This window comes from Pempheris klunzingeri, chromosome 10, assembly GCF_042242105.1.
Source record: "Pempheris klunzingeri isolate RE-2024b chromosome 10, fPemKlu1.hap1, whole genome shotgun sequence".
Taxonomy (NCBI): domain Eukaryota; kingdom Metazoa; phylum Chordata; class Actinopteri; order Acropomatiformes; family Pempheridae; genus Pempheris; species Pempheris klunzingeri.
In genome coordinates, this window is record NC_092021.1 from 20449132 (window position 1) to 20472889 (window position 23758).

Sequence of the window (23758 nt, forward strand, 5' to 3'; positions counted from 1 at the left end):
ATAAACTGGTAATCCTGTGTCTGTTTCACCGTAAATTTTTAATCAGCTTCACGCAGTGTGAATCAAATATTATGTTTTGTGTCATTTATCAATATATAATGTCACATACAGTTTCAAGATCAGACCATTTGCAACAAAATTGCATTGAAATCATAATAAATATATTTAACATTCAGCTCTAAATTATTTTTTACGTTGACAATCAGGCCTAAAATCTGAATAAATTTAAATGAGCAAAGTGATTATTTGTCTCCACCCAGTTCTGAAACGCCGGGCAGGAAAACTAACACCCCCGTCTGAACCAATCAGATCTGGGTTCTGACCAGACGGACCAATGAGGAGAGAGGAAAAGCGTTGACCCCGCCCCTCGCGGCTAGGTTGCGCCGTACAGAAAGTCACCTCGTCGTGTGGGTCAGAGCGAAGCTACCGCGGAGCTAGCATCGCTAGCATGGTCACAGCGCAGCCGGGGGAAGGTCGACAGTAGGACAGCAGCATCTTCGCTCAACCCACCTGTCGTTTATTTAACCGGCAACGTCGCCAAATAAGCGAAGGAAAAGTGTTTTTAAATCCCCGTGGCTTTTAACAAAGGCACTTTAGCTAGCTAACCATTTAGCTTTAAAGCTAGCATCAAGTTTCCGTTCAGTGTTTGTTTCCATCAGGACATCCACAGTCATGGCTGCGCTCAGAGCGTCCTACCACAGGATTTTGGACAGGATCGAGCACATACTGCCCTCCAAGCTGAGACCCCTGTACAACCACCCGGCAGGTAAAACAGAGGCTTCTCTCCTGGGTCATGATTTGCAGGCTGGCGGTGTGTGGCTGAGGTGTGTGTGTGTGTGTGCTGTGTGCAGCTGATGGAGGTGACACCCAGCAGACATCTATTCTCTGTTTTAATGTGTCAGTGCTGCTCTGGGAGACCCTAATCTGCTGGGATAACACCTGCTAAGCAGCTCTGTCTGTGCAGAAGAGCCCAGTTTATGATGGAAAGTTTGTGTCTGTCTGTCCTTAACCTAAGAAGTTTATTGTGGTGTTCAGAGGTGGGTTTGAGAGGAGTTCAAAGGTACTGCCATAAAAGAGAAAAATGTAAATCCTTTCAGCCACTCTTTAACCAGCACGATTGTCATGTTATTGTCATCTTGTAGCTTGTGCAAGTAAAATGTAAACAGTCTATAAACTGGCCAGTGACTGTTGCATGGAAAGGTTTTACCTGCACACTAATAATCTGCTTATCATGTGTTTGTGTAATTGTTTTCAATCATAAATGACTTCCTTTCAGACCCACAGTCCAAAAGTGAAACATATTCTGTTAAAAATATATAATAGAGTGAAAAGCAGAAAAGCGTCACATTTGAGAAGCCAAAAGAAGCAAACATTTGTTCTTTTTTTGGTTAAATGCCTAAACCTGTAGCTGAATATCTTTGTCTCTGCCAACTTACTGTTTAAGCTGTAATCAGGATTTATAGCGTCCTTCATTTGTCTACATCTTGTGAACATTGAAGAGATACATCCTACCACCTTCATGAAGGTATATTTTGCCAACCCACTTTCTATAAATGAGGGCAGACTAAATATAGTAGAAACACCTCATAGTATAATGTAGTACAATTCGAGAGCTTCCAAAATGTCGAATGTCACCTCTGTAAAACATTATAACCTTCATGAAAGTAGCATTTACTGCATTAGCCTTATTTTTATTTTAGGTATGAGAACCTAATAAACACTTTCTCCAGGTCGGTAAGAACAACTTGCACACACACTCGGCTCTGATATTAACTAGAGGGGACTGAGATTAAGAAGTTTCTTGCGTCACGGAGGACAGTCTGGTCTTTGTTTTGTCTGTACTACTGTTCGGGAGCTCTGGTCGTCAAGGACAACTTTCTGAGCAGGTATGAAGGGGCGGGTACAAAAGCCAACTCCCTCAACTGTGATTTGCGGTGACAGAAGTCCTACTTTTCGTTTAGCGTGCGGCTTTGGGCAGGAATGGGAGGAAAGCTGACTCCAGACCAGCAGCAGCTTTTTTTTTTTTTTATGATCCTGCACACGTTTCTTAGTGTTCCACAGATACTGAGGCTGGACTCTCTGTCAATGTTTCTCGAATGAAATCAAAGCATGTTATGTCATATCAGCTGTTGTGACACACTTGAAAGACTAAATTTCACATTTGTTGATGTTCAGTGGTGTGATATTCCCCAGATGATGTGATATTTTGTGTTCTACACAAAACAGCATTCATTTAATTGTGGTGTTGCGTTCAGGGTTTGAGAATTCAAACTAAAGAAAAACTATTTTAGTAGCTTGTGTAAGGCTGCGACAATCAATCAATTATTCTGCCATTTATTATCTTGATTAATTGATTTTCTTTGTAAAATTGTGACAAATTCTCATCAACAAATTTCTTTTCTTAACTGACTAAAAATTAGCTGAATTGGTTATTTTGTTTTTCAGTTTTAACATCACTCTTGGAAAAATATTCTTATATGAGCAAAATAGATTCCAGACCAGCAGCTGCTTCCTCATATTTTCCCTCCTTGTGTGAATCAAACCATACGGAGCTTATTAAGTTTGTCTGCTTCCTTTGCGTCCGGACACAGGCCAAGTGCAGGCCAAGTGCAGGCCAAGTATCTGTTGCACAGATGCTCAGACTCGCACTGAACGGCATCAAGTTTCATCTTTGCACTAATTAGAAGATTAGTCACCTGAGAGAGAGAGAAAACCTTGAAAAACTGAAATGAAACCAAACAATGTTACAGAAAATAACCCTTTCTTTCTGCTTTTTTTTTTTTTCTAGGTCCAAAAACAGTTTTCTTCTGGGCTCCGGTGTTTAAATGGGTACGTACATTTTCACAAAGTTTAACCTGTTTAATTTGTGCAGGTTTACCTTCAGCCAGCGGCTCCAGACCTCGTCTACACGCCTGTGCATGGTGGCCAGTTTAACCAGTGATGCCCATTGTGTTATTTAGGGGTCTGAAGAGAAAAAGAAATTTGTGGAGCAGAACTGCATCACTGTGATGTGCAGTATTGAGGCTGGGTACCATTATAGAAATACAGGGCTCTGAAATGTCATGTTATTATTAGTCATATCGCTCCAAATTCATCTGTTAATGTAAAGTAAATACAGAAGAAAAAAAACCTGCTCACCAGGTTTGATTGAGCACAGTTGACGTGGTCTCTTCTCCTCCACAGGGGCTGGTTGTAGCTGGTTTGGCTGATATGACTCGACCAGCAGAAAAACTCAGTACCTCCCAGTCTGGGGTGCTCACAGCCACAGGTGAGATGAGACTAAGTGGATTTAATTTGAACTCAAAGTGAATACTTTACTAATAAGCCACTGATGGCGTCATGTCTCAGTTTGCAACGTACATTTATTTAATTTTACAATAGAGATGGTGTGGTCCAGGAAAATAGAACTGGTGGCAGAAATTGATGCAGCTTATTTGAGTTATGTGCCTCATACTTAAAATGTGCAAATGATTTATAAATAAAAGCAATAATATACACTTCAGACATCCCAGCCTTCAGCTCAAGGTGCACATTTCAAAATGATCAGCATATGAGTCCAGTCCTCAGAGAGACTCTGTGCTAAAGGTTGCCTGACATATCTGCTTTTGCAATAGTTTTCTTCAAACAAATCTTATCTTTTTTTTTTTTTTTTTTTTGCCAAAACATAGACTCTGCTCACATGGACATCCGCTGGTTTACCAATAGTGTGCATAACCTTCACTCTTTCCCACCAGGCCTGATCTGGTCCAGATACTCGTTGGTCATAATCCCGAAGAACTGGAACTTGTTTGCTGTCAACTTCTTTGTGGGCAGCGCAGGAGCCTCCCAGCTCTACAGGATCTGGAGGTTTGTTTGTGTTGTGGTTAATTAATGGACCAACCAACAGCTAAACGATGACCTGAGCTTATTATCTCTGTTAATGAATATAATATGATCTATTATTACAAATAATGCGAAATAAGTGCACAGTGGCCTTATGGCAGAGAGTTAATGTTTGACTGAGTGCACAGCAGCACATACAGTTAGAGCTGTGATATATAGAACATGCAGTAGTTTCCAATGTCAACAACTGACTGAACTCCATCATGGAAATGAGTTTAAACATTTGCCATAAAGAGCAAAACTCACTGAATGAAGCTTCATCTCTTTATTTCATCTAAATCTATCGTTAATAGGACAGTTTGATGGCAAGAGTTTGACAGTGTGGTCGTTGGCTCCACACTGGGGCTCTTCAGCCAAAACAAAAAAGTGAGGGATGTTTCCTAAATTTAAATCTCTTAATTGGCCCTGAAGCAAATACCAGAGTTATGTCCTCCTAAGTAAACACTTAACTGCTCACAGATACCAGAAGTGTGGTTATTCTGATGTGGGGCGACCTGTATTTAGCCCGTGAGATGAAAACCAGGGCAGAAAAGTTTCCACAGCATCCACAGCTGCTGGTTAAGCTGATTACTTTGAGTTTACTGTAATAACTGAAGGCAGCACAAACGAGTGTATCAACACTGTTGTGACCTCGGTGTTTCTCTCACCTGGATTACAGTGGATATACGAGACAGTATGGTGAGGAAGTCAGTACCACTTTACAATAAGACGCTCGTAAAGGATTTAGAAATGGTTTATGATTAGGTCATTAATAAGGTTATACACAATTTATAAACCCTAATTAACAATTCTAAACTAGTATTAAAACAATTTTAACAGTTTCTCATCAATCTCATGTATGTATCTACACCTGGGCAGGGACTACATGTATATAAATAAACCAGCACATATGTATGGTACTGGGTTATTTAACAAGGATAGTGGCATATTTAAGGCGTTGTTCATTAATATACAGAGTTAGCTGCTAAAAGGCCAGTTTTCAGAATGAAGAAAGAAGTCCTAATGAGTTACTATGATGATGAAGGAAAGGGAGCCTTGTTGTAAAGTGTAAAACACACCATCAAGGCAAACAATACCGCCAAAGCCTCAGTGGATTCATCTGGTAATTTAATATGCCAGAATTAAATATTCCAAATGACAACTTTGGAGTATAAAGACACGCTGACGGTGGTTAAAAGCCGGTGATTTGTTATCAAATCTCTGATGAAGCTGGCGGGTATAAAAGCTGGCTGATGACAGCAAAGTAACCAACGAGATCTGAGGCTCAACAGTACAGACAAACATGGGCTCACTGTGACACACAAGAAGCAGGTTACTGTTTCCCTTTTTTTTCTATGCGTTATAACAGTTTATTGATCACTTATAAAAGCCTTAACAACCTCATAAACTTAATTATAAACATTTATAAATCATTTATTAGGGTAGTTTTATTGTCATACCAAAACATGAAGCTAAATAAACTGAATTATTAGTTATTGCAGTAGAAACTATTAAAATGTAGTTATGCCTCATGTTTGTTCATTCGCAGTGATCTGAAGGCGTCAGGCAGCACGGAAAACAGGCTAATTTTGATATTTGAATAATAAGTGAAAGTAACACATCTTTTCTTCCCCAACAGGCACAAACAGGATCAGAAGGCTCTGGCTAAAGAGGCTGCAGAGTCCTGAGTGCTCCTCTGTTGCCAACGCTCCACTGCAGCCGACTCGAAGGGAGACGTCATGCCGGGCACGGGGCTGCCCCCTTTCCATCATCTCCTCATCCTCACATGCTGTCTCCATAACATCCATGCCATAACCATTACTATTCTACCACATTCAGCCTCTTGTCCCTGTTGGAAATGTGCACTTTTCCCCTAAGTTTCAAATTTCCTCAGGGTGTAACAAAAGAAAAAAAATACAAAAGACAAAACAAGAGAACATTTTTTTTTAACTGTAGTCAACACACACTCAAGAATGGTGGCCATCAACGCACAAGTAGTCCTTGTTCAACAAGCTGTATGATTGTACATCCTTTAATTTAAGTTGATGCTTTGTATCTCGTGCACTAGTTGGGAAGTTTTGCTTTTTTTTCCCCATCATCATGTTTCAGGTGTAGAATTAGTACCTCAAGCAATAATTTCCCAAAACAATGTAACTCTTGGATATGTGTTGAATGTGGTTTAAGGAATGTTTCCAAATGAAAATCAGAAGGATGTCCTAACATTTATCTTTTCATTTACTTATTTATAATTTGGATAGAGTCACAGCCTCTGTACCTCAGTGATTATTAAATCATTATTGATTACCGTGTAATGATTCCTTCCACTTTTAATGGTCTTTTAATATGTGTGAGAGCAAATCAGAAGTTATTAATCACCTGATTAAAATTTCTCTTGTAGTCAAAACTGTACAGAAAGCCGCTGTTTGATTCTTTATCAGGAATACTAAACACCAATGCCACATTTCATCTGTGCAGCTTTTTATTTATTGTTAATAGTCAACTAGTGAATCCTGGTACTAACTTCATTAGTAAAATCTCACCATTGTTCCACCTTTGTTCTTAGAAAGGTGTTTTATACTTTGTGTGTGTAAAATAACACTTTCTTTGACATGTTCCCACTATATCCTGACAGTTTGAACTATAGTTGGTGTCGTCACTGTTGAATATTTCTTGATCTGCTGACTGAACAAAAGGCACTTTGAAGGTTGATCATTATGGCTCTGTGGCTTTGTAATGGCAGTGAAACATTAATAAACCCTGTTTAACACCTACAGATGATGAAGTATGGACATCTGATAGTTAGATACAACATGACTGAAGCTAAAGATGTTACAGCTTCAATGATTAGTCACTTAAAGGGGCAATCAGCCAATTTTACACATAACAGTTTAGTTGGTTGTTATAGAAAGCCTGTGGGGTATGGAGGGTTCAAACATATTGAGTTGCAATCTGGAAGTTGTGTGATGCAGTTTTCTCCCCATCTGACAAGAGGCTCAAATGACAATATTTGGCCTCCATTTTTTAAATCATTTTTTGGTGTTTTTATTCTTTGAGTCGATAGTAGAGATTGATGGCTAACAGGAGAGGGGACAGCATGCAGCAAAGGGTCCAGGTTGGATTCAAACCCAGGCTGCTGTGATACAGGGTGAGCAGCTGGGACGCCCAATTGGCCTCCATCTCACTCAAGTCCCCCAACTTTAGTGCAACAATATATTCACCAGAGCTCCACTTAAACCAACTGAGCAGAAATTAACCTTCAAGTCTGCAGGTTACCTTGTTCTAGTCTACCACCGCCTCCTGATGGAAAACATTTCTCAGTTAAGCATTTTGAGGCAGGTTTCATGATAAAACTTCCACAAACACACCACATCCATCACACACTTGGTTTACTCTGCTTATGACCCCAAACTTAAGTATCTTATCATAGAATTAAAGTAACCTGGTGACAAAAAAAATCTCTTGGGAGTCAGAACCATGTTCCTAGACCTAATTGTGAGTTTAGTACATCATTAGTCAGTGTATTGATTTTTATTTTTAGAAGGAAGGTTTTCCACATGATTTAGCTGCAACATTGTCTCGTTTTCAAATCAACAATCACACAAATGATGGTTAACCACAAAATTTTATTCACAACCAAAAACTCTGAGTCAGGTTTAGCGTTTGCCACCGACACGGGGTGCGCTGATCTTCATGGGCTTAGCGATCTTGGGTTTCTGTGCAGTCTTGGTGGAGGACTAAAGACAGAAAAACATTAGGTACAGAACCAGTTAAATATCATGATATACAACTTAAAACTGATCATTTCAAGTTATCCAGTGAATACTGAGTAGCAGGAAGTTGACATTAATTTCAATAAGCCTGATACAAAACCCCAAAAGGTTCAAGTTTAGTCCCTTGTTTTTAGGGTGAAATATGCAGGACTCTCAACTATACTGTTCATAACAGTATACAATGTAGATTTAAACTTAGCAAAGGAAAATGACTCAAAACACTGCTTGTGCACAACCCATGAGCTTACCTTTGCACTTGGAGCAGCAGGCTTCTTGGCCGCCTGCTTTGCCTTCTTGGCCTCCTTGGCAGCTCTGAGAGAAAACGATTTCAACAAAGATCAGCCAAATCAAAATTGCAATCTTAATCACAATTATCTGGAAAAACAACTACATTGAGAAACTATTGATAAAATATTCATCCAGTACTGTGTCTTATATACCCACAAACAGTAAAGGTGTGGTAAATATGTTGGGATACGGGGCGACATGTAGACCAACCCTGACAGGTTGTGTCCAAAACAAAAAGATAAATGTTTTGTTAAAAAGGTGTATAGCTGGTTACTTCCTGGACCCTGCTGTGCTTCATGGTTATGCTTGACCACAACCGAGTACAATGTTGTGCTGTAAAAAAACACTAAGTGCCGACGTCCAGTTACTCCAGCAACACATTTACTTCATGTAGACGTAGCAGCTCATCTCCACATTAAAGCAGCTAGATTAGACAACAAGATGCAATTTGTTTGAATTGTACTTTCTCCACATTCTTCCACTGGTTTCTTTAAAGCTTAAAAGGGCACAACGTAGCTTTATTGCCCATTTTAAATTTGTTTTGAAGAAAACAGAAGTTTTGAAATGACTGAACTGATTCCAAGTTGAAGTTTTCCTTCCAACATTTCATAGTTAAAGCAGATTGAAGGGGCAAGCTATGGCCTACTACAACTGATATACCTACGATTAGATGTCCACAATTGTAAATGCTGTGTAATTGTAAATGATGTCTCTTGTAAAACCAAAAAATCAGCCTGATTTAAGAGCAACCACAGAAGCGGATTTGAAGCGAGAAGGTGTCCTCACCTGATGGCCTGCTCCCTCTGGGCCTTGCGGACCTCGGGCTTCTGGTTCCTCTTGGCCATGATCTCAGCCAGGGAGGCCCCAGTGATGGCCCTCTGGAACTTCACTGCGCGGCGGGTACGCTTCTTTGTCACCTCTTCCTGTAAAACACATCATGAAGAGACCAGAGTTTATTTGTATCTCAGTTAGCTCTACAGGCCAACATCGCCAACCATTAACCAATACTGTGCTCATTTTGGTTCAAGTCACATACAAAACTTTAGAGATGTCGAATCAGTAAAGACATTTCCTGATAGATGAAAGTGAGAACAGACCTCACATGAACTAAAATACAAAACTTTCTTGGTGAAACTTTTTAAATGACAGGACCTGCTGTCTACAGCTCCACAGTAAGATGTAACTGAACACTTTACAACTTGTGAATGTTAGAGAAGCCTGAAAATGTTCTTTAGACAATTTTTTTCTAAGCATCATAGACAAATCACCTCATCATCTACATGAACATTAACAGAGTGACTGAAAGAAAACAACATTTTTTGGCTTTTACTATGACATTTATAAGCCACTAAGCAGGTATCAAGCAAACTTTTTGGCACATTGATAACTAACCAAGCTACAACAGTCTATCAATCTCACACATTTCTCTTTAAATCTTGGAAGTGATCTGCAGAATCCCTGATATTGTGTCATTTTACAAGCTGTGGTGGAATCAGACTGCACATAATGCAGCTAACTAGTGAAAAGTGACGTATTGTAGCATGTAGGAGAGTTTGGAGGCTGGCCGATGGTGAGATGTCAGCAAAAGACGTCAAGGGCCAGTACTATGATCTCCTGTTGCTCTATGGCCGCAGGTGTGGAGTGAGCAATGCTGCCCTGCCTGCAAAACGCAGGCCGGCAACACCACATAACACAGACTTACACCGTGCACACCATCCACCCGCAGCCAAAGTACTAGATTATGAATTACTGCTAATTACTACTACTAAATGAGTGGGAATTACAATGATGGCATGTTGGCAGTGCTTTTTACACTTCAGTAAAAGTCCTAAAACAGCTGCAGTTAACTGAAAAACAATCCTGATAAGCAACACCATAACCACAGACTGCAAAGTCTACATACCAAATTCAAAATCCCCCAAATATCTGCACCAGACAATAGTTGCTTAAAGTAGTTATTAGATAAACAGTACAATGACAGACGTAGAAGCTACATCCGCTACAGATGTTGTTACTATACATACAGACATACACATCACATACACAGTACTTACAGACTGGCCCTTCTTGTGCTTGCGTCTGTACAGCACAGTCCAGTTGATCTGTCTTGGGTTCCTCTTGGCCAGGAAGGCAGACTCACACTTGGCATTCAAAAACTGGAACACCTAATGAGGACAGAAAAACAAAAAGTTCTAAATGGCTTCTTAAGATGTATTTAGTCTGCATCCACAATCACTGCCTCATACTACAAATTCCAATCTTGACAAGTTTCTTCTATAATGTATAACCATATTCTATCATCTATATACATGGAGATGTCTTATGGACTTGTGGATTATCATTTTGGACCATCGCTGACAGGTGTAGCATGACTACAGTTTGCATGTACAAAATGTGACAGCGGACTGTAAGATTGGTAGCAGAGAGTAGTGCTGGTGCCACTTATATTGTTTCTTTCTACTGGTAATTTTAAAAGGGCAAAATCACAAGTTAACATATTGATAACACTAGATTGTATATGTTTTAATAAAGACCTGTCTGATCTGTAGACAGATAGATATCAAGCTCCTTAAAAAGCACACCGCTCTCACGACAACAAACACTTGCACATAGCAGTGTCAATAAGAAGTAGCAAGCTAGTTTACATACTTGTTTTATCAAGCTGCTAACTTGTGGCGTTGTCGGTTTACGCTAACGTTAGCAGCTAACATTAGCATTAGTTTCACAGCACTCAAAGGACGGGACTGGGCCTATTCCACAAACTGGTGCTTATGTTACTAACCTATATTTGACAGTATAAACAACGAATACAAAGACTGAATCCAGTAAGTTGTACTTCAAAGAGTATTTAAAGACGAAGCAGCTGGAAACCGGTGTGGTTACCTTTCCGTCTATCCTGGCGTATCGGCGGCCATGGCCGGGGTATATTTTATACCCGCTGAAACTGCACAACTCGACCCTGAAAACGACAAATATTGAACATCACTATAAGAAAAGGCTACACATTAACTCGTCGTGCTGAAAGTATTGTTAAAATGTTTATTTAAGAGATGAGATGGCATTTGATAGTATTCCGTTCACTCACTTCATGATGGCTACGAGAGGGCACAAAACCGGAAAGGAAGATGACGGATGCGGAAACTGACTTGGGAGACTACAAATCTATATTTATGAACTAAGACACTATTAATATTATTTATTATGTTGTTGTTATTGTAAATATTTACGGGTAACGTACACTTATTAATTATTTTAGCTTTTGCACAAAAAATATTTTATTCAAATTCACACTTTGTGTACCAAGTGTGACGATATTGACGACACAATCTGGCGGTTGCCTAGCAAACATATCTCCCAGCGGTCAGTCAACACGTTCAGGTTTAATAATACGAAAATAAAGAGGTGACTCAAGCATATAACACAGTCAAAAGATAAATGAGAACCCCCACCTTTAGGCCGTTTTTACCGTTAATGTTGTTATCCAGCTTCTGTCTTAAATTTTTTACTAAAATCTGGCTGGCGATAGGAAACGACGGCAATTGTAGTCTTTTCAACCACAAAGACACCACCCCGTAACGAGCGAGATTGCCAGTTTGAACTACATTTCCCAGAACCTACTTAGTTTAACCGTTTGACAAGCGACCGCCGCTTCTCGTCTTTCAAGCTATAGACTGCGGCTAATAGAGTTGTTAGCTAGCGTTACATGTTGTCTGAGGCGACAGGATGGGTGTATCAGATTTACAATATGATGCAAATGCAGGTAAGCAGCTTGATGGTTGATTTGGTTGGACGGCAATTGCTCATTTTTGCTTTAATGGCAGCCATAGCTGGTATGTTTATTAGTCGCTAGCTAATGCTAGCTAGTGTGCATCACCTCAGAGTACCGCCGATAGCTAGTGTTAGTCACATCAAGTGTGTCAGGATGCAGGTCATGTGTCAGTCCTCTGGCGTTAGACTTGTAATAAAGTTGAATAAAACTCATTTTGTCTTGTATTACTGCTCTGCAAGTTGTCTAGCTAGCTTGTAAGAATGAATTTGATAATGTAAGTCAGCTGTTTTGGATGTCCTGATGCGAGCCCATTACCTGTGAACAATTAAACTATTATGTAAACTCAGTGCCCCCAAGTTTAATGTCCCAACCAGCCTAAAAGATAACCCTGATCACAATTAACTCTACTTCATGTGAAAATTAGTGTCATCTCTGCCCCCAGCTTTACTGTAGGTGTGTGTTGTACAGTGTGTGTTTAACTGCTATAAGATCCTGTGTGTTATGTAGCCATAGTGCTGAGCAAACTGACAGTTGCTGTGGCTTTCCAGTCCGTTTAATCCCCTCCTTCTTTACTCCTATAAGGACCCGTGGTCGATCTTTCTGCCCGGAGTATACAGAAGCTGGATCCTACTTTCACCTGCTCCGAGGACACTCACACTCTCATCCTGGACCGCAACCACATAATGAAACTGGACCACCTGGAAAGGAGCCCAGGCCTTCAGCAGGTAGTTAAACCCATTGAGCCCTCTGCTCAGGTTTTCACTCCCTTTATTTATAGACCTATAGCAGAGCCAGGAGTGACTTGCTGCCAGAATACTGTACATTATCTTGATTTAATGTAATTTGATAAATATTTGTCATTTCCTCTTTAGCTATCTGTAGCCAGCAACCGTCTGGTGAGAATGATGGGCGTGTGTCGGCTAACAGAGTTGAGAGTCCTCAATCTTCCCAATAACAGTATTGGATACATCGAGGGACTAAGAGACCTGCCACACCTCGAATGGCTCAACCTATCTGGGAACAATATTAAGGTGATTCTCACATGCTTTTTCTGATATGTCATTTATATACAAAAATGTCATTGCATAGATCAAACCATGTTTTAGCACGTGTCTTATATGTTGCGTGATTAACCAGCTGCACAATCTTTTACACAGGTCATTGAACAACTCAACAATTGTGTTTCCCTTCAACACCTGGATCTGTCGGACAATAACATATCTACCATTGGCGATGTGACTAAACTGGTGGCATTAAAGGTGAATGCTGAGGCCTTCTAAGTCAAAAGCAAGCCTAAACAAATTACTATTTAATAATGTAAAGCTCTAGTGTCTGTTTTCTTTTATCCGTCTTTGATTCAATTTCTATCAATTTTGCAGACACTCTTACTCCATGGAAACAGCATTACAACACTTCGCACTGTCCCTGCTCACCTACCCGCCCATTTATCTATTCTCTCCCTGGCAGAAAATGAGATAAGAGATCTTAATGAAGTAATTATCTTGTCAATTACTTGATACGGCAGCAGTAATTTCCATTTGTATCACATAGCGGCTAACTGGTATTGACTGACTCTCTTCTGATTCTTCCATAGGTGTCGTACTTGGCATCTCTCCATGACCTGGAGCAGCTGTCCATTATGAGCAACCCTTGTGTTATGGCGACCCCCTCGTTGCCAGGTTTTGATTATCGGCCATACATCATGAGTTGGTGCCTGAACCTCAAAGTCCTGGATGGCTACGTAGTATCACAGAAAGAAGCGTGCGTGCATTCTTAAGATTTTTCAGTTCGGCTTAATGCAGGAATATTATCCAACTGTTTGAATCCCCCATTTATTGTATATAATTGTCATGATTACAGTCTCAAGGCAGAGTGGCTTTACAGTCAGGGAAAAGGACGGTCATATCGGCCAGGTCAGCATGTTCAGCTGGTTCAGTACCTCGCCACTCTTTGCCCTCTGACGTCATCACCAGCCTTAGAGACGGCAGAAGATGCCAAACTGGAGAAGATCCTGAATAAGCAGAGGTAAACGTATGAATTAAGGGGTAGTACCGCTGCGCAATATGAAGCTCAAAAGCATGATGCCAAAGACTATCACACACACACATACACCAATACACACTGCCATACATCCTTCTGAAGTGAAAATATCTACTTGATTGACCTCATGTTTAAAGTGACATTTTCATCTGCCAGGTTTCACCAAAGGCAGCTGTTAGAGGAGAGCCATGGAGGCTGTCCCAGCCCTCCTCGTCCTACTCAACTAGATGTGGAGAGGCACAGTCCTTCACATGCAGTCCCTCAGGGGGGAGCCAGAGAGCTGAAGAGAATCAGTGCACCATTACCAGCTACAGCTCCATCGGTGCGGGAGGCAGGTAAGAGAGATGCTTTGTCACTCCAAGGAGCAGTTCCAGTGGACATCAATTGTTTATGTGTTTTCCTTGCATATTTTAACTGTTTGGTATGCCTCCTTTGTACAGAGCCTGTCGTGCAGTTTAACACTTGGGTAAGCTGTGATTCTTCCCACCCATCGCTGGCGGTAGTCCACAGCCCAAGGCTCGGACAGGAGCACATCTATTTGGAGGATGTGCAGACAGATGAGGACAAACTCAGTGGCAGCATGCTTTCCTCAGAGTCCACCTTTCTCCCGTTCACGCCTGATCTGGAGCCACAAACAACCCATTCCGAGAGCGAGGACGAGACAGAGACATTTGAACCCGATTCCCTGGCTCCAAAGCGCCCAGCACAGCCCAAAAAGCACAACACAAGCAAGACGCATCAGTCGCCCCCAGTAGATAAGCAAGAGAGGGGTCCTGAAGAGGAAGTTATTTCTGGTACAGCCACAACAGCTGGATCACTTGTGGTCAGAGTTAGCACACCACAAAATGATATGGAAACATCCCCTGAATTCAGTAAAACAGAGGTGAAAGAAGCCCAGAAGCAGGAAGAAGTTGGTATGTGTGCCAGTAAATCCAGTTTGGTGGATGCAAACAGGGCAGCAGTTAAAATACAGTCATGGTGGAGGGGACAGCACACTCGGTGTTGTCACCCCATGGCCAGAGAGGTGCGCAGTGAAATCCGCCTGCGCAGGATGCAAGAACACATCCTCTTCCTGTCTGAGAAGCTGGACAGGTAACATCTGACCATCAGTGTGTTTTCTATTTTTCTTACGGTGTGAGAACGGTTGTACTTTAACAAATGTTACTTACAGTTGTGGATATACAAGTATGTATTTGCCAGTATTTACAAAGATTCAAAGCACTAACATGTAAAAATGGGATTTGTTTGCAGAGTGCAGCAGCAGTTTGAAGAGGAGAGGTTACAAAGGCTGGTTCAGGAAGAAGCTGTGAAGTTTCTGTGGAAACAGGTCAGTGACTGCTGGGGTCTGCTTTTTCAAATCTCAGAGTCCACAGTCATGCTAGCTTATTTGTGAGGCTGCACTAATGCTAATATGGTAATAGGTCCACATTGACAACGCTAACATGCTGCTGTTTGGCAGGTATAATTTATACCATGTTTAACTTGTCAGCATGCCGTTTGGCTCAAATACAGATGAGGCAGATGGGAATGTTGGTAGTTCTGCATGTGTGTAAATAAACCATAACCACAAACCAGTTTTGTACAAACTGACAATTTTATTATTATTTATTTATAGTTTTTAAAACTCATCCTGAGGGGGACATGGATGTATGTACCTAATGTGGCAATTTATCCAATAGCTTCAGACATTTCACTCAAAATCACAAATGTCAGCCCCATGGTGGTCAAGTGATCCAAGTCAGAGGATCACCAGAGTCTTTAAGATTCCTCCTCTGCGGACCAACACTGTCTTCACAAAATATCATGGCAATCCATGTAATGTTTGACGCTTTCCCTGTGTTCTCCTTGTAGCTGCAGTCTATGCAGCAGTGGAAACAGTCTGTGGAGCAGCAGCTGTCTAGCGTCACTCAGGCTGTCACCCCGGCTCAGATCTCAGCTGCTGGACTATGTGAGGCCGCCCCGCCCGTTGCATCCAGCACGACGAACCCACCCAGCACAGACGTCTCCTTCCCAGACTCTGGCTTCCAGTCAACGAGCGATCAGCAGGCAGCGCAGGACGACAGCTTCCTGAGCAGTGGGACAGCAGACTCTCTGAAGACGGTGCGAGCACTGAGCCCTGTTCGTAGCGGCTTCGCCGGTGGTAGTGACGGTGTGGACAGCGCAGACTGCAGCCTGCTGGAGCAGTACCTGTCCTCTGTACAGCAGAGGGAGGAGGAGGCTGAGGAGGCGATCAGTGATAGAACAGAAACACCACACCCCCCCTCACCAGTATTACTGGGCAAAACAGAACAGTCCGCCTCCTCCCAGCAGACGCCAGCAGACAACCTATCAGAAGTGCAAAAAACGGAGGACACCACCCCTGGCCGTGTCTGAGAGCCCACGCCTAATAGACATCTGTACAGAACAACTGAGTGTGTAGAAACTGATGGTAAGAATGAGACGTGTCGCTCCCTCTTTGGGCATATCTGACAACTGCACTCCTCTTGATAGCTGACCCAGATCTCAAGTGGCACTGCACTTAGTTTTCCATGTTTATCAAGACTGAACCCAGAACAGCCTTGACAACAACACCTTACTGTGAATGTAACTCGTGCTTTTTTAAATATTTAAATATTTGGATCTGCTCTGGCATTTAATGGACCGTTTCCTCTCCATGTAAAGACACTGATTGTGATGCAGCTTCAGAAAGTAAGTACAGCCAGTCGGTTGCTACCTTTACTCATTAGAAGACCAGGTATGGTATAACATATTCTCTTTCTCAATACTGACTGCATTAAATACATGTTTTTGACTACAGTTAATCAGATTAGTTGATGTGTTAATCGTAGTGCCCTTTCCATCACACGTATATATACTATACATGAAACAACAGCAGCATACTATCTGTTATAACGTACAATGATAATATCTGAACTGTTTTTACTCAACTAAGATCACATCACCTGAAATTGTTGTAGCATCTATGTCTTCTTGAAAAAATGTAAATAAATCTGCAATTATTATTTTCCACTTATTTTCATTGGGTTTTGTGTTGAAATGACGTAAGAACCATTTAATAGTTATTTTAAATATCACGTAATCTGATTATTTCTGATTTTCAGTGGAGCTTTAAGTGTACAAAATCTCAGGGTATTGATGACCATCTCCTATAAAGAAGGTACATTGTTAAACACCTAATTCAGAGTAATTTATTACCGGATAAACTGCTTCAGCACAGAGTAGACACACAATAAATGGAGGAATATATTACTAGGTATGATATGGCCTAATTAATATTGATAAATTGCTGTCAGGTTGTGCAGTAACAATGCGAGCCAAGTCAATTTCACAGAAAAACACAGTAAAGGTTTGGCCATAAACCTCATATATACTATTTTAACTACTCTAAATCAAATAACTAGATCTGTATGTGTTTTCCAGTGATGCTTTTACGAGCTCATGGTTTAAATCACTAACCACCAGAGGACGCAGCAGCACCGATCCGCCCCTAAAACTCGCCCCCCCCCGCGGTCCTACTTTCCTGCCGTCCAGAGCGGTGGGAGCTCCGGGTGGGCAGGAGGCTGTTTGTCTGCCGCACCGTCCGTCCGAGGCGCCGTCCGAGCCGCCGTTGCCTCCTCTCCGCCCCGCTGCCTCCTCTCCGTCCTCCGGCCGCCTAACGGTCCCACATCATGCTAACCTGTCCGTCCTGACGTGTAGGTAAGCGGGGGAATTAACGCGGAGAAAACGCCTCAGTCGCCAGTGTTGATGTTAGCTAAGAGGGGTATTTTTTAATTAATAATTTCAGAGATGCAAATGTATTTAAACCCTTTTGTTTAATATAAATTTCATGACTCCTCCGTGTCTTTGTTGTCGCGTCGTCGCAGCCGTTCATGTGATAGAAGCAGCTGACCGTTAGAAAAAAACATGGACGAACCGGTGAGATGTTTACAGCCATTACTGCCTCTGTGTTTTATTTTATCCTCCGTTAAATTTGCATTTTTCTGCTTGTCTAATCTTGGATACATGTACGGGCACAGCGGCCCTATTCTCTCAATGTGGACTAGCAAGAGGATTAATCCATATAAGATCATTCTGCAACAATTCTGACAGATGAAGTTCTTCTTCTGAACATTATTGTGCAAAATTCACCAGTTTCTGCTCATCAAATCTGATTATTTGCTGGTTTAGGCTTTTATTGTTGTTTTTATTTAATCAAATAGGTGGTTTTTGACATTTTGAATGCATCAGACTGGGCTTCAGGAATTTTTGATGGTAATATTTTCACTATTTGCTAACATCTAATAGACTAAAATGGTTGGTTAATAGTGTTGTTAAATACAGAATTAAAGTATAACATCACTTTTCAGGAATTTGGGCTCAAGCCAAGGGGAAATTCAGGTATCCAGTCACACTCACACTGACAAATAATAAAAAATGAAGAATGAGGAGGAGGAGGTCGGATCAGAGCTCAGCATCCTCTTACTAGATTGTTTGGAGCTTTCATCCATATAATAGTAGTAGTGGTATTATTTGTATCATTATTATTATTATTATTATCATTATTATCACTTTTGTGTTTGAAGTTTATTCTTATTCTTTTGGAGCTGTGTGTAACAAAAAGCAATTTCCCCCTGGGGATTATTAAAGGAATTCTGATTCTGATAACACGGTCTTCATCGGCCATCGCCATCATTGAGGTGCATCTGAGTGGGGAAACGGCAGAAAATAATATAACTTAAAACTACAAAAATTACTGGTAAAATATGTTACAAAAAGCTTCCTTTCTAAAAACATACCTGAATTATTTTTAAAACACCAGAGATTACTGAACAGTATAGCCATTAAACCATCATGTAATAAGTATTAAAACAAATCAGATAAAAACAAGCCTTCCCTCTTCAGATAGACCGTGAAATGTGCCCATTTTTATAGCTTAGAAACAAACAATTAAACTGCAATTAAACCTAATTCATGATTTTCTTTCTCTGCTGATAGCGTTCGTTCATCAGCTTTGGGCACCAAGGCGGAAACGATGGCATCATCCCCGTGGTGACAGCACAGAGTGAAACAGGGCCTGATCATGGGAGACAGAAGGAGGTCACCATGTGCCGAAATCTCTCCAAATATGCCCTCATCTTCCTCTTCCTAGCCCTGTCTGGCCTCATCTTCCTGCTGCGCAACATCCACACCGTGGAGGTGAGCAGAGAAAGGGGCTCACACTTGGGTTTTAATTGATGTGTCTTCCCGGTTGCCTTGGAAGGGAAATGGATATACCGCTCCCATTACTGTTGATAATACTGTAGCTTACGAGGAAAGTACAGAACAGCTCTGCACATAATATTATGTTATTCAGAAAGTCACTGTGTTTAATGTCATTTGACTGTTGTGAAGATGTCGAAAGACTTTGGAGGCCTTTAACCACAAGGTAGCTGTAATACATGGTGACGTAGTCCTCTATTATAGTGCTCTATTCACACAGGATATGAGACTCCATCTTTAGCAAACAGCTGCCTCTCAGCTCCTGAGCGAGGGCTGGAGGGCTGGAGGGCTGGCCTGCCTTTACTGCTAATTGACAGCAGAAATGTGAAGCAATCCATGCTTTTATGTGATCCGGTGTCTTTATTTGTCCTCCCAGTGAGTTCAGGAAATCTGCTCGTAAAGTCAGTGTAAGCTCACAGACAGACCGGTAGCCTTGGCTAATCAATGTCGACAGGGTAAACACATACACAAAGGTGATATTCATGTGATTTATGCAGGTATCTGTGCACTAAATGTGACAAAAAAAAACTTAAAATGTAAAAAGTTTCAGCAATCAATGTGGATGATTCATTGAATGAAAGTGCATTTAGTTCCATGATATGAGCAAATAAGGGATCAAAAAGGCTTCTGAAAACACTCCCCATTGAATGAATTCCTCATAAGCCTGAGATAGTTTGGTTAAACATGCAATAGTATAATCTCCTTATTATGCATTTTTATCTGCCATAGTTTGCTTTCATTCAACCTTTATTTAAATCTCAAGGAATCATTGAGGGTGTGCACTCATTTTCAATGATGTCGAGAGAACGTGCATTCAAGAGCGCCGTAATCTGTAATCATGGTTTTAAACTAATCAGGAGGTACAATTGTGTTTAGTTTTGATGTGCATTGCAAAATGTACCGTGTGTGTAGCATAGAAGCAAAAAGCAGTTTTTCCAAATTGCATGAGGGACTTTGAGCACCAGACAGTCACTTAAACAGGTCGAGTAACGGCTATCGGACCAGTTTAATAGTGGAGTAATATATGATGCCAGAGTGATAAACTGAATCTAGTGTTTTCAAGGTTGATGGTTCCATCACCTGCTGCATCTCTTAACTTTCTCCTTTTTTCTCCAGAACTGGAACTGCCACACTGTTTCAGCCCTCTACCAGCTCCAGAGCAGGATCCAATCATCCTTCGTCCCAGTGAGTCTCCCGACTTTTCACCACAACCGCACCTTCTGTGCCCGTCTGGGCCAGAAACCCTCCCCTGAAGATGAGCTGGAAGAGCGCTACCTGTTGGAATCCATCGCCTGGCCCGGGCCTCCGCACCGCTCTACGCCAGTCACCCTGCGCCAGACGAGTGACCCTGTGCACAGTCTGTTCGCCATCCTGCCTGATAAAGGAGGAAGGGAGTGGCACGTGGGCGACCAGTTGGAGGCCCTCGTCCAAATGCACGACTTCCAGGGTCGTCCCAAGCGCTATGGGGGGGATTTTATTTTAGCCAGACTTCACTCCCCGGAGCTCGGAGCGGGTCTAGCAGGAACGGTGCTGGACCACAGGAATGGATTTTATTCTGCTCTGTTCCCGCTCCTTTGGGTGGGGGTCGCACAGGTTGAGATTACGTTGGTGCACTCCAGTGAGGCGGTTGCTGTGCTACAACGTCTGCGGGAGGAACGGCCTGATCGAGTGTTTTTTAAGAGCCTATTCCGCTTGGGCTTCCTGTCTGAAACTACGGTGTGCAACATGTGCCTGCCCCCCGATCAGCAGCCTCTGTGCAACTACACGGACCTTTACACAGGGGAGCCCTGGTACTGCTACAAGCCTAAGATGCTCAGCTGTGACACCAGAGTCAACCACGCCAAAGGAGGCTATCTGAAACACCTCATCACCAACAAAGAAGCACTGCTCTTCCAAAGGTTTGCACTGTTATGGGGTGAGGGGAGTGCCAGGTATTCTCCAGACCAAAACCTATAATAACTTCATTTGACTGATAAGTATTGGCTGTTTAGCCAAAGCTTTATTCCTCTATGCCATAGACCTCATCACAGACAGAGGCAAAGGATGATGTTCTGAGATTTTGATAGAAAAACACTTTACAGGCAAAACACAAGCAGGCACTGGTAACCAAAACTCATGAACTACAGGATCAGAAACCAACAAAGATGAACCGAGGATCAGGGCTGTTATAGGAAGTGACTGATTGATGCGGGAAGTGAAGACAGGTGAGACCAAACATGAACAGGCGAAGACAGTTACAGAGGTGGAAAGCAAAGCAACAGGAAGGAAGATGAGATAGAATCTTAAATGTCTTAGAAACTCCTCCGATCTTTAACTTGAATACAATTTACTTAGAGGGAGGTTTCACATGCTATGTTTACCACATGATCAACATCTTAGTTTAGCATGTTAGCTCGCTAATATTTGCTTAGTACACAAAACCCACAGAGCAGCTGAGGCTGATGGGAATGTCACTGGTTTTGCAGGTATTTGGTCATAGATTATATATACATAAGGGATAACGTACAGCGAGCCGGATATTATTGCAAAACAAACCCTGTCTTTAATCATCCTGAAGGGGTTCGTTTTGCAATAATGATCACAGCTCGCTGTACATTATCCCACTTATTACACAACTTTGTACCAAAGAAATCAACAGTTTAAGCCAAAATACTGACTTAAATACGATTTTATTGATTTAAAAATGATTTTATAGCTTCTACTATCAGAACTGCGTCCATAGCACCGGTCTGCTATACAGAAATAACAGGCCGTAGAATGATGTAATTGACCAATCAGAATCAAGTATTCAACAAAACCATGTAATAAATGAAAATATAGAATATCAATCTGTTTTAACATTGATCAATTCTGTTTCTTTTATATTAGTGGCGTAAACATCAAAGTTCACATACACTCTTCAGGACCCGACAGAATCAATGTGCTGCCTCCCAGGGAAGGTACAGTTCACCAGGAGAGTCACAATATGTTCATGCTTTCAGTTTGTTTTTCCATTCAGTTAATTTTGTCTGCAACATTTCTCCCTTTGTGTCAGATAAAGCAGAGGTAGAAAGCAGCAGTACAAAACCAGAACCTATGAAGCTTGCACCTTCTGGATATTACTACGAGGACTCATGGAGGCCGTTGGGTGGTGTTACAAAGCGCCAGTTCAATGAATCATCGGCCATCACTCAGTGTTTGAAGAACAAGGTGATCAACATGTACGGAGACTCTACCGTCAGGCAGTGGTTTGAGTACCTCATTGCTTTAGTACCAGGTAAGTCTTTATTTTTACATTCCCCGTTTTGCCTTGTGTATCTTTCCCACGGTAACTTCCACTTATTGCACCTTCCTCAGAATTAAAGGAATTCAACCTGCACAGTCCTAAAAACGTTGGGCCTTTCATGGCGGTGGACAGCACCCATAACATCCTCTTAAAGTACCGCTGCCATGGCCCGCCCATCCGCTTCTCCACCGTCATGTCCAGTGAACTGCGGTACATCTCAAACGAGCTGGACGGCCTCTCTGGGGGAACAAACACCGTCGTGGTCCTCAGCATTTGGGCCCATTTCAGCACCTTTCCCGTGGAGGTGTACATACGGCGGCTGCGTCACATCAGACGGGCGCTGTTGCGACTTCTGGACCGAGCGCCGGGGACAATCGTTGTGATCCGCTCGGCCAACCTCCAAGCCCTGGACCAAGAGGTGAGCCTGTACAACAGCGACTGGTACTCCCTGCAGCTCGATAAGGTGCTCAGGGCCATGTTCAAGGGACTAAACGTTCTGCTGCTGGACGCCTGGCAAATGAGTTCAGCACACCACCTCCCTCACGCCCTCCATCCACCTCCAGCCATCGTCAAGAACATGATAGACATGCTTTTGTCGTACATTTGCCCGGAGAAGTAAAGGAACCAACAGAGGCAGTGATGGTAGTGGATCCTGTTGAAGAAAACTGAGAGGTTGCTCTTTGAGTCCATCAATCAGTTGTTCAACACCAAACAGTTTGGCTTTTTTTTTTTTAAAGCTTGAGTGTTCTCCAAAGCGTCATACCCTTTAAATACCGTCCTTACTGAGAGATTTGCCTGATGTTTAGCAGATCTCTGTTTACTTGCCTGTCACATTTCATTTTGTATCCCATAAAACAAACGTTATCCTAAAATGCCAAAGACTTTGGCACAGCGATTGTTACTGTCCATCTGTTTTGCTACCAAAGTGTGTTGTCTGTGTGTCTTTGCAGTATTTTTACTGAAGTTGCCCGTAGTTAGAACTCTTTCAGTGTCGCAGTTTGTCTGTTAGTTTTGCCAAAGCTGAAGACTCGTTGAGTTCTCGTCTATAATTCCTCAGGCTGTTCGGTGTGAAAAATGTGTTGAGGCATGTGGACCACATTTTTTTATCCAGAGCGCTTTACAATTTGCATCTCATTCGTCCGTTCACACTTACACGCACGCCGATGGTATGTAGGCCAGTTTGGGAGCAATTTGGGTTTTACCTGGTGACCTCTCTAAAAGACAGATCGGCAACTTTCACACAACTTTGGTAAATGTGCACACATGACGTCCAACGCAGGCAGTGCTGTGTGTTGATTTGAGGCTTGACCTTTGCATATATATATATATATATTATATATATAGATATATATATATATATATATATATCCATTTTGTATGAATAGCTACCTTTCTATTGCAAATATAATTTTCTTGCTAAGATCACTTTTCAACGTTCATCATAGGAAGAGAGAGAAGATTGGAGGAGAGAGGGAGGATGGAAGTTTTCCGGTCTGAGTGACACAAAGAGAAAATGTGCCTATTTTA

At 41.8% G+C, this 23758-nt stretch overlaps 4 protein-coding genes and 1 non-coding gene across 6 annotated transcripts; 3 read left to right on the forward strand and 2 right to left on the reverse strand.

Annotated features, from left to right (window-relative positions):
• The first annotated feature begins 403 nt into the window (after window positions 1-403).
• Window positions 404-6173, forward strand: mpc2b (mitochondrial pyruvate carrier 2b). The gene is made up of 5 exons (XM_070837837.1): window positions 404-766; window positions 2789-2829; window positions 3184-3268; window positions 3735-3846; window positions 5501-6173. Exons 1-5 carry the CDS (start codon window positions 673-675, stop codon window positions 5547-5549), a joined length of 381 nt encoding a protein of 126 aa, XP_070693938.1. The 5' UTR covers window positions 404-672; the 3' UTR covers window positions 5550-6173.
• Window positions 6174-7464: 1291 nt separating this feature from the next.
• rpl24 (ribosomal protein L24) lies at window positions 7465-11059 on the reverse strand. Its single transcript, XM_070837941.1, has 6 exons — window positions 11005-11059; window positions 10803-10878; window positions 9974-10084; window positions 8706-8842; window positions 7880-7943; window positions 7465-7595 (listed from the first exon to the last, which is right to left on the reverse strand). The coding sequence occupies exons 1-6, from the start codon at window positions 11007-11009 to the stop codon at window positions 7515-7517; spliced, it is 474 nt and encodes a 157-aa protein (XP_070694042.1). The 5' UTR covers window positions 11010-11059; the 3' UTR covers window positions 7465-7514.
• On the reverse strand, window positions 9459-9640 carry LOC139208962 (small nucleolar RNA SNORA23). The gene has a single exon (XR_011585201.1). It is a non-coding gene; the product is annotated as a small nucleolar RNA SNORA23 (small nucleolar RNA).
• Window positions 11060-11617: 558 nt separating the features above from the next.
• On the forward strand, window positions 11618-16605 carry cep97 (centrosomal protein 97). Its single transcript, XM_070838012.1, has 11 exons — window positions 11618-11679; window positions 12271-12413; window positions 12561-12719; window positions 12846-12947; window positions 13068-13181; window positions 13283-13449; window positions 13549-13713; window positions 13885-14063; window positions 14169-14820; window positions 14980-15055; window positions 15580-16605. The coding sequence occupies exons 1-11, from the start codon at window positions 11643-11645 to the stop codon at window positions 16099-16101; spliced, it is 2316 nt and encodes a 771-aa protein (XP_070694113.1). The 5' UTR covers window positions 11618-11642; the 3' UTR covers window positions 16102-16605.
• Window positions 16606-17274: 669 nt separating this feature from the next.
• nxpe3 (neurexophilin and PC-esterase domain family, member 3) lies at window positions 17275-23002 on the forward strand. Of its 2 annotated transcripts, XM_070838026.1 has the most exons (7): window positions 17275-17424; window positions 17592-17643; window positions 18703-18903; window positions 20083-20864; window positions 21835-21905; window positions 22001-22222; window positions 22303-23002. In XM_070838026.1, exons 2-7 carry the CDS (start codon window positions 17632-17634, stop codon window positions 22848-22850), a joined length of 1836 nt encoding a protein of 611 aa, XP_070694127.1. In that variant the 5' UTR covers window positions 17275-17424; window positions 17592-17631; the 3' UTR covers window positions 22851-23002. The 2 variants fall into 2 exon arrangements, with proteins under 2 accessions (XP_070694127.1, XP_070694128.1); XM_070838027.1 differs by lacking the exon at window positions 17592-17643.
• Window positions 23003-23758: the final 756 nt, after the last annotated feature.

Excerpts from the sequence above, each read along its gene's own strand:
- mpc2b (XM_070837837.1), top strand. The coding sequence starts at position 673 with ATGGCTGCGCTCAGAGCGTCCTACCACAGGATTTTGGACAGGATCGAG. Across the intron at positions 767-2,788 it reads CCTGTACAACCACCCGGCAG|GTCCAAAAACAGTTTTCTTC; the intron begins GTAAAACAGAGG and ends TTTTTTTTCTAG. Across the intron at positions 3,847-5,500 it reads CAGCTCTACAGGATCTGGAG|GCACAAACAGGATCAGAAGG; the intron begins GTTTGTTTGTGT and ends CTTCCCCAACAG.
- rpl24 (XM_070837941.1), bottom strand. Across the intron at positions 10,085-10,802 it reads ACGCCAGGATAGACGGAAAG|GTGTTCCAGTTTTTGAATGC; the intron begins GTAACCACACCG and ends TGTCCTCATTAG. Across the intron at positions 8,843-9,973 it reads AGCACAAGAAGGGCCAGTCT|GAAGAGGTGACAAAGAAGCG; the intron begins GTAAGTACTGTG and ends TGTGTTTTACAG.
- cep97 (XM_070838012.1), top strand. The coding sequence starts at position 11,643 with ATGGGTGTATCAGATTTACAATATGATGCAAATGCAG. Across the intron at positions 12,414-12,560 it reads GGAGCCCAGGCCTTCAGCAG|CTATCTGTAGCCAGCAACCG; the intron begins GTAGTTAAACCC and ends TTTCCTCTTTAG. Across the intron at positions 13,450-13,548 it reads GTAGTATCACAGAAAGAAGC|TCTCAAGGCAGAGTGGCTTT; the intron begins GTGCGTGCATTC and ends TCATGATTACAG.
- nxpe3 (XM_070838026.1), top strand. Across the intron at positions 18,904-20,082 it reads GCAACATCCACACCGTGGAG|AACTGGAACTGCCACACTGT; the intron begins GTGAGCAGAGAA and ends TTTTTTCTCCAG. Across the intron at positions 20,865-21,834 it reads GAAGCACTGCTCTTCCAAAG|TGGCGTAAACATCAAAGTTC; the intron begins GTTTGCACTGTT and ends CTTTTATATTAG.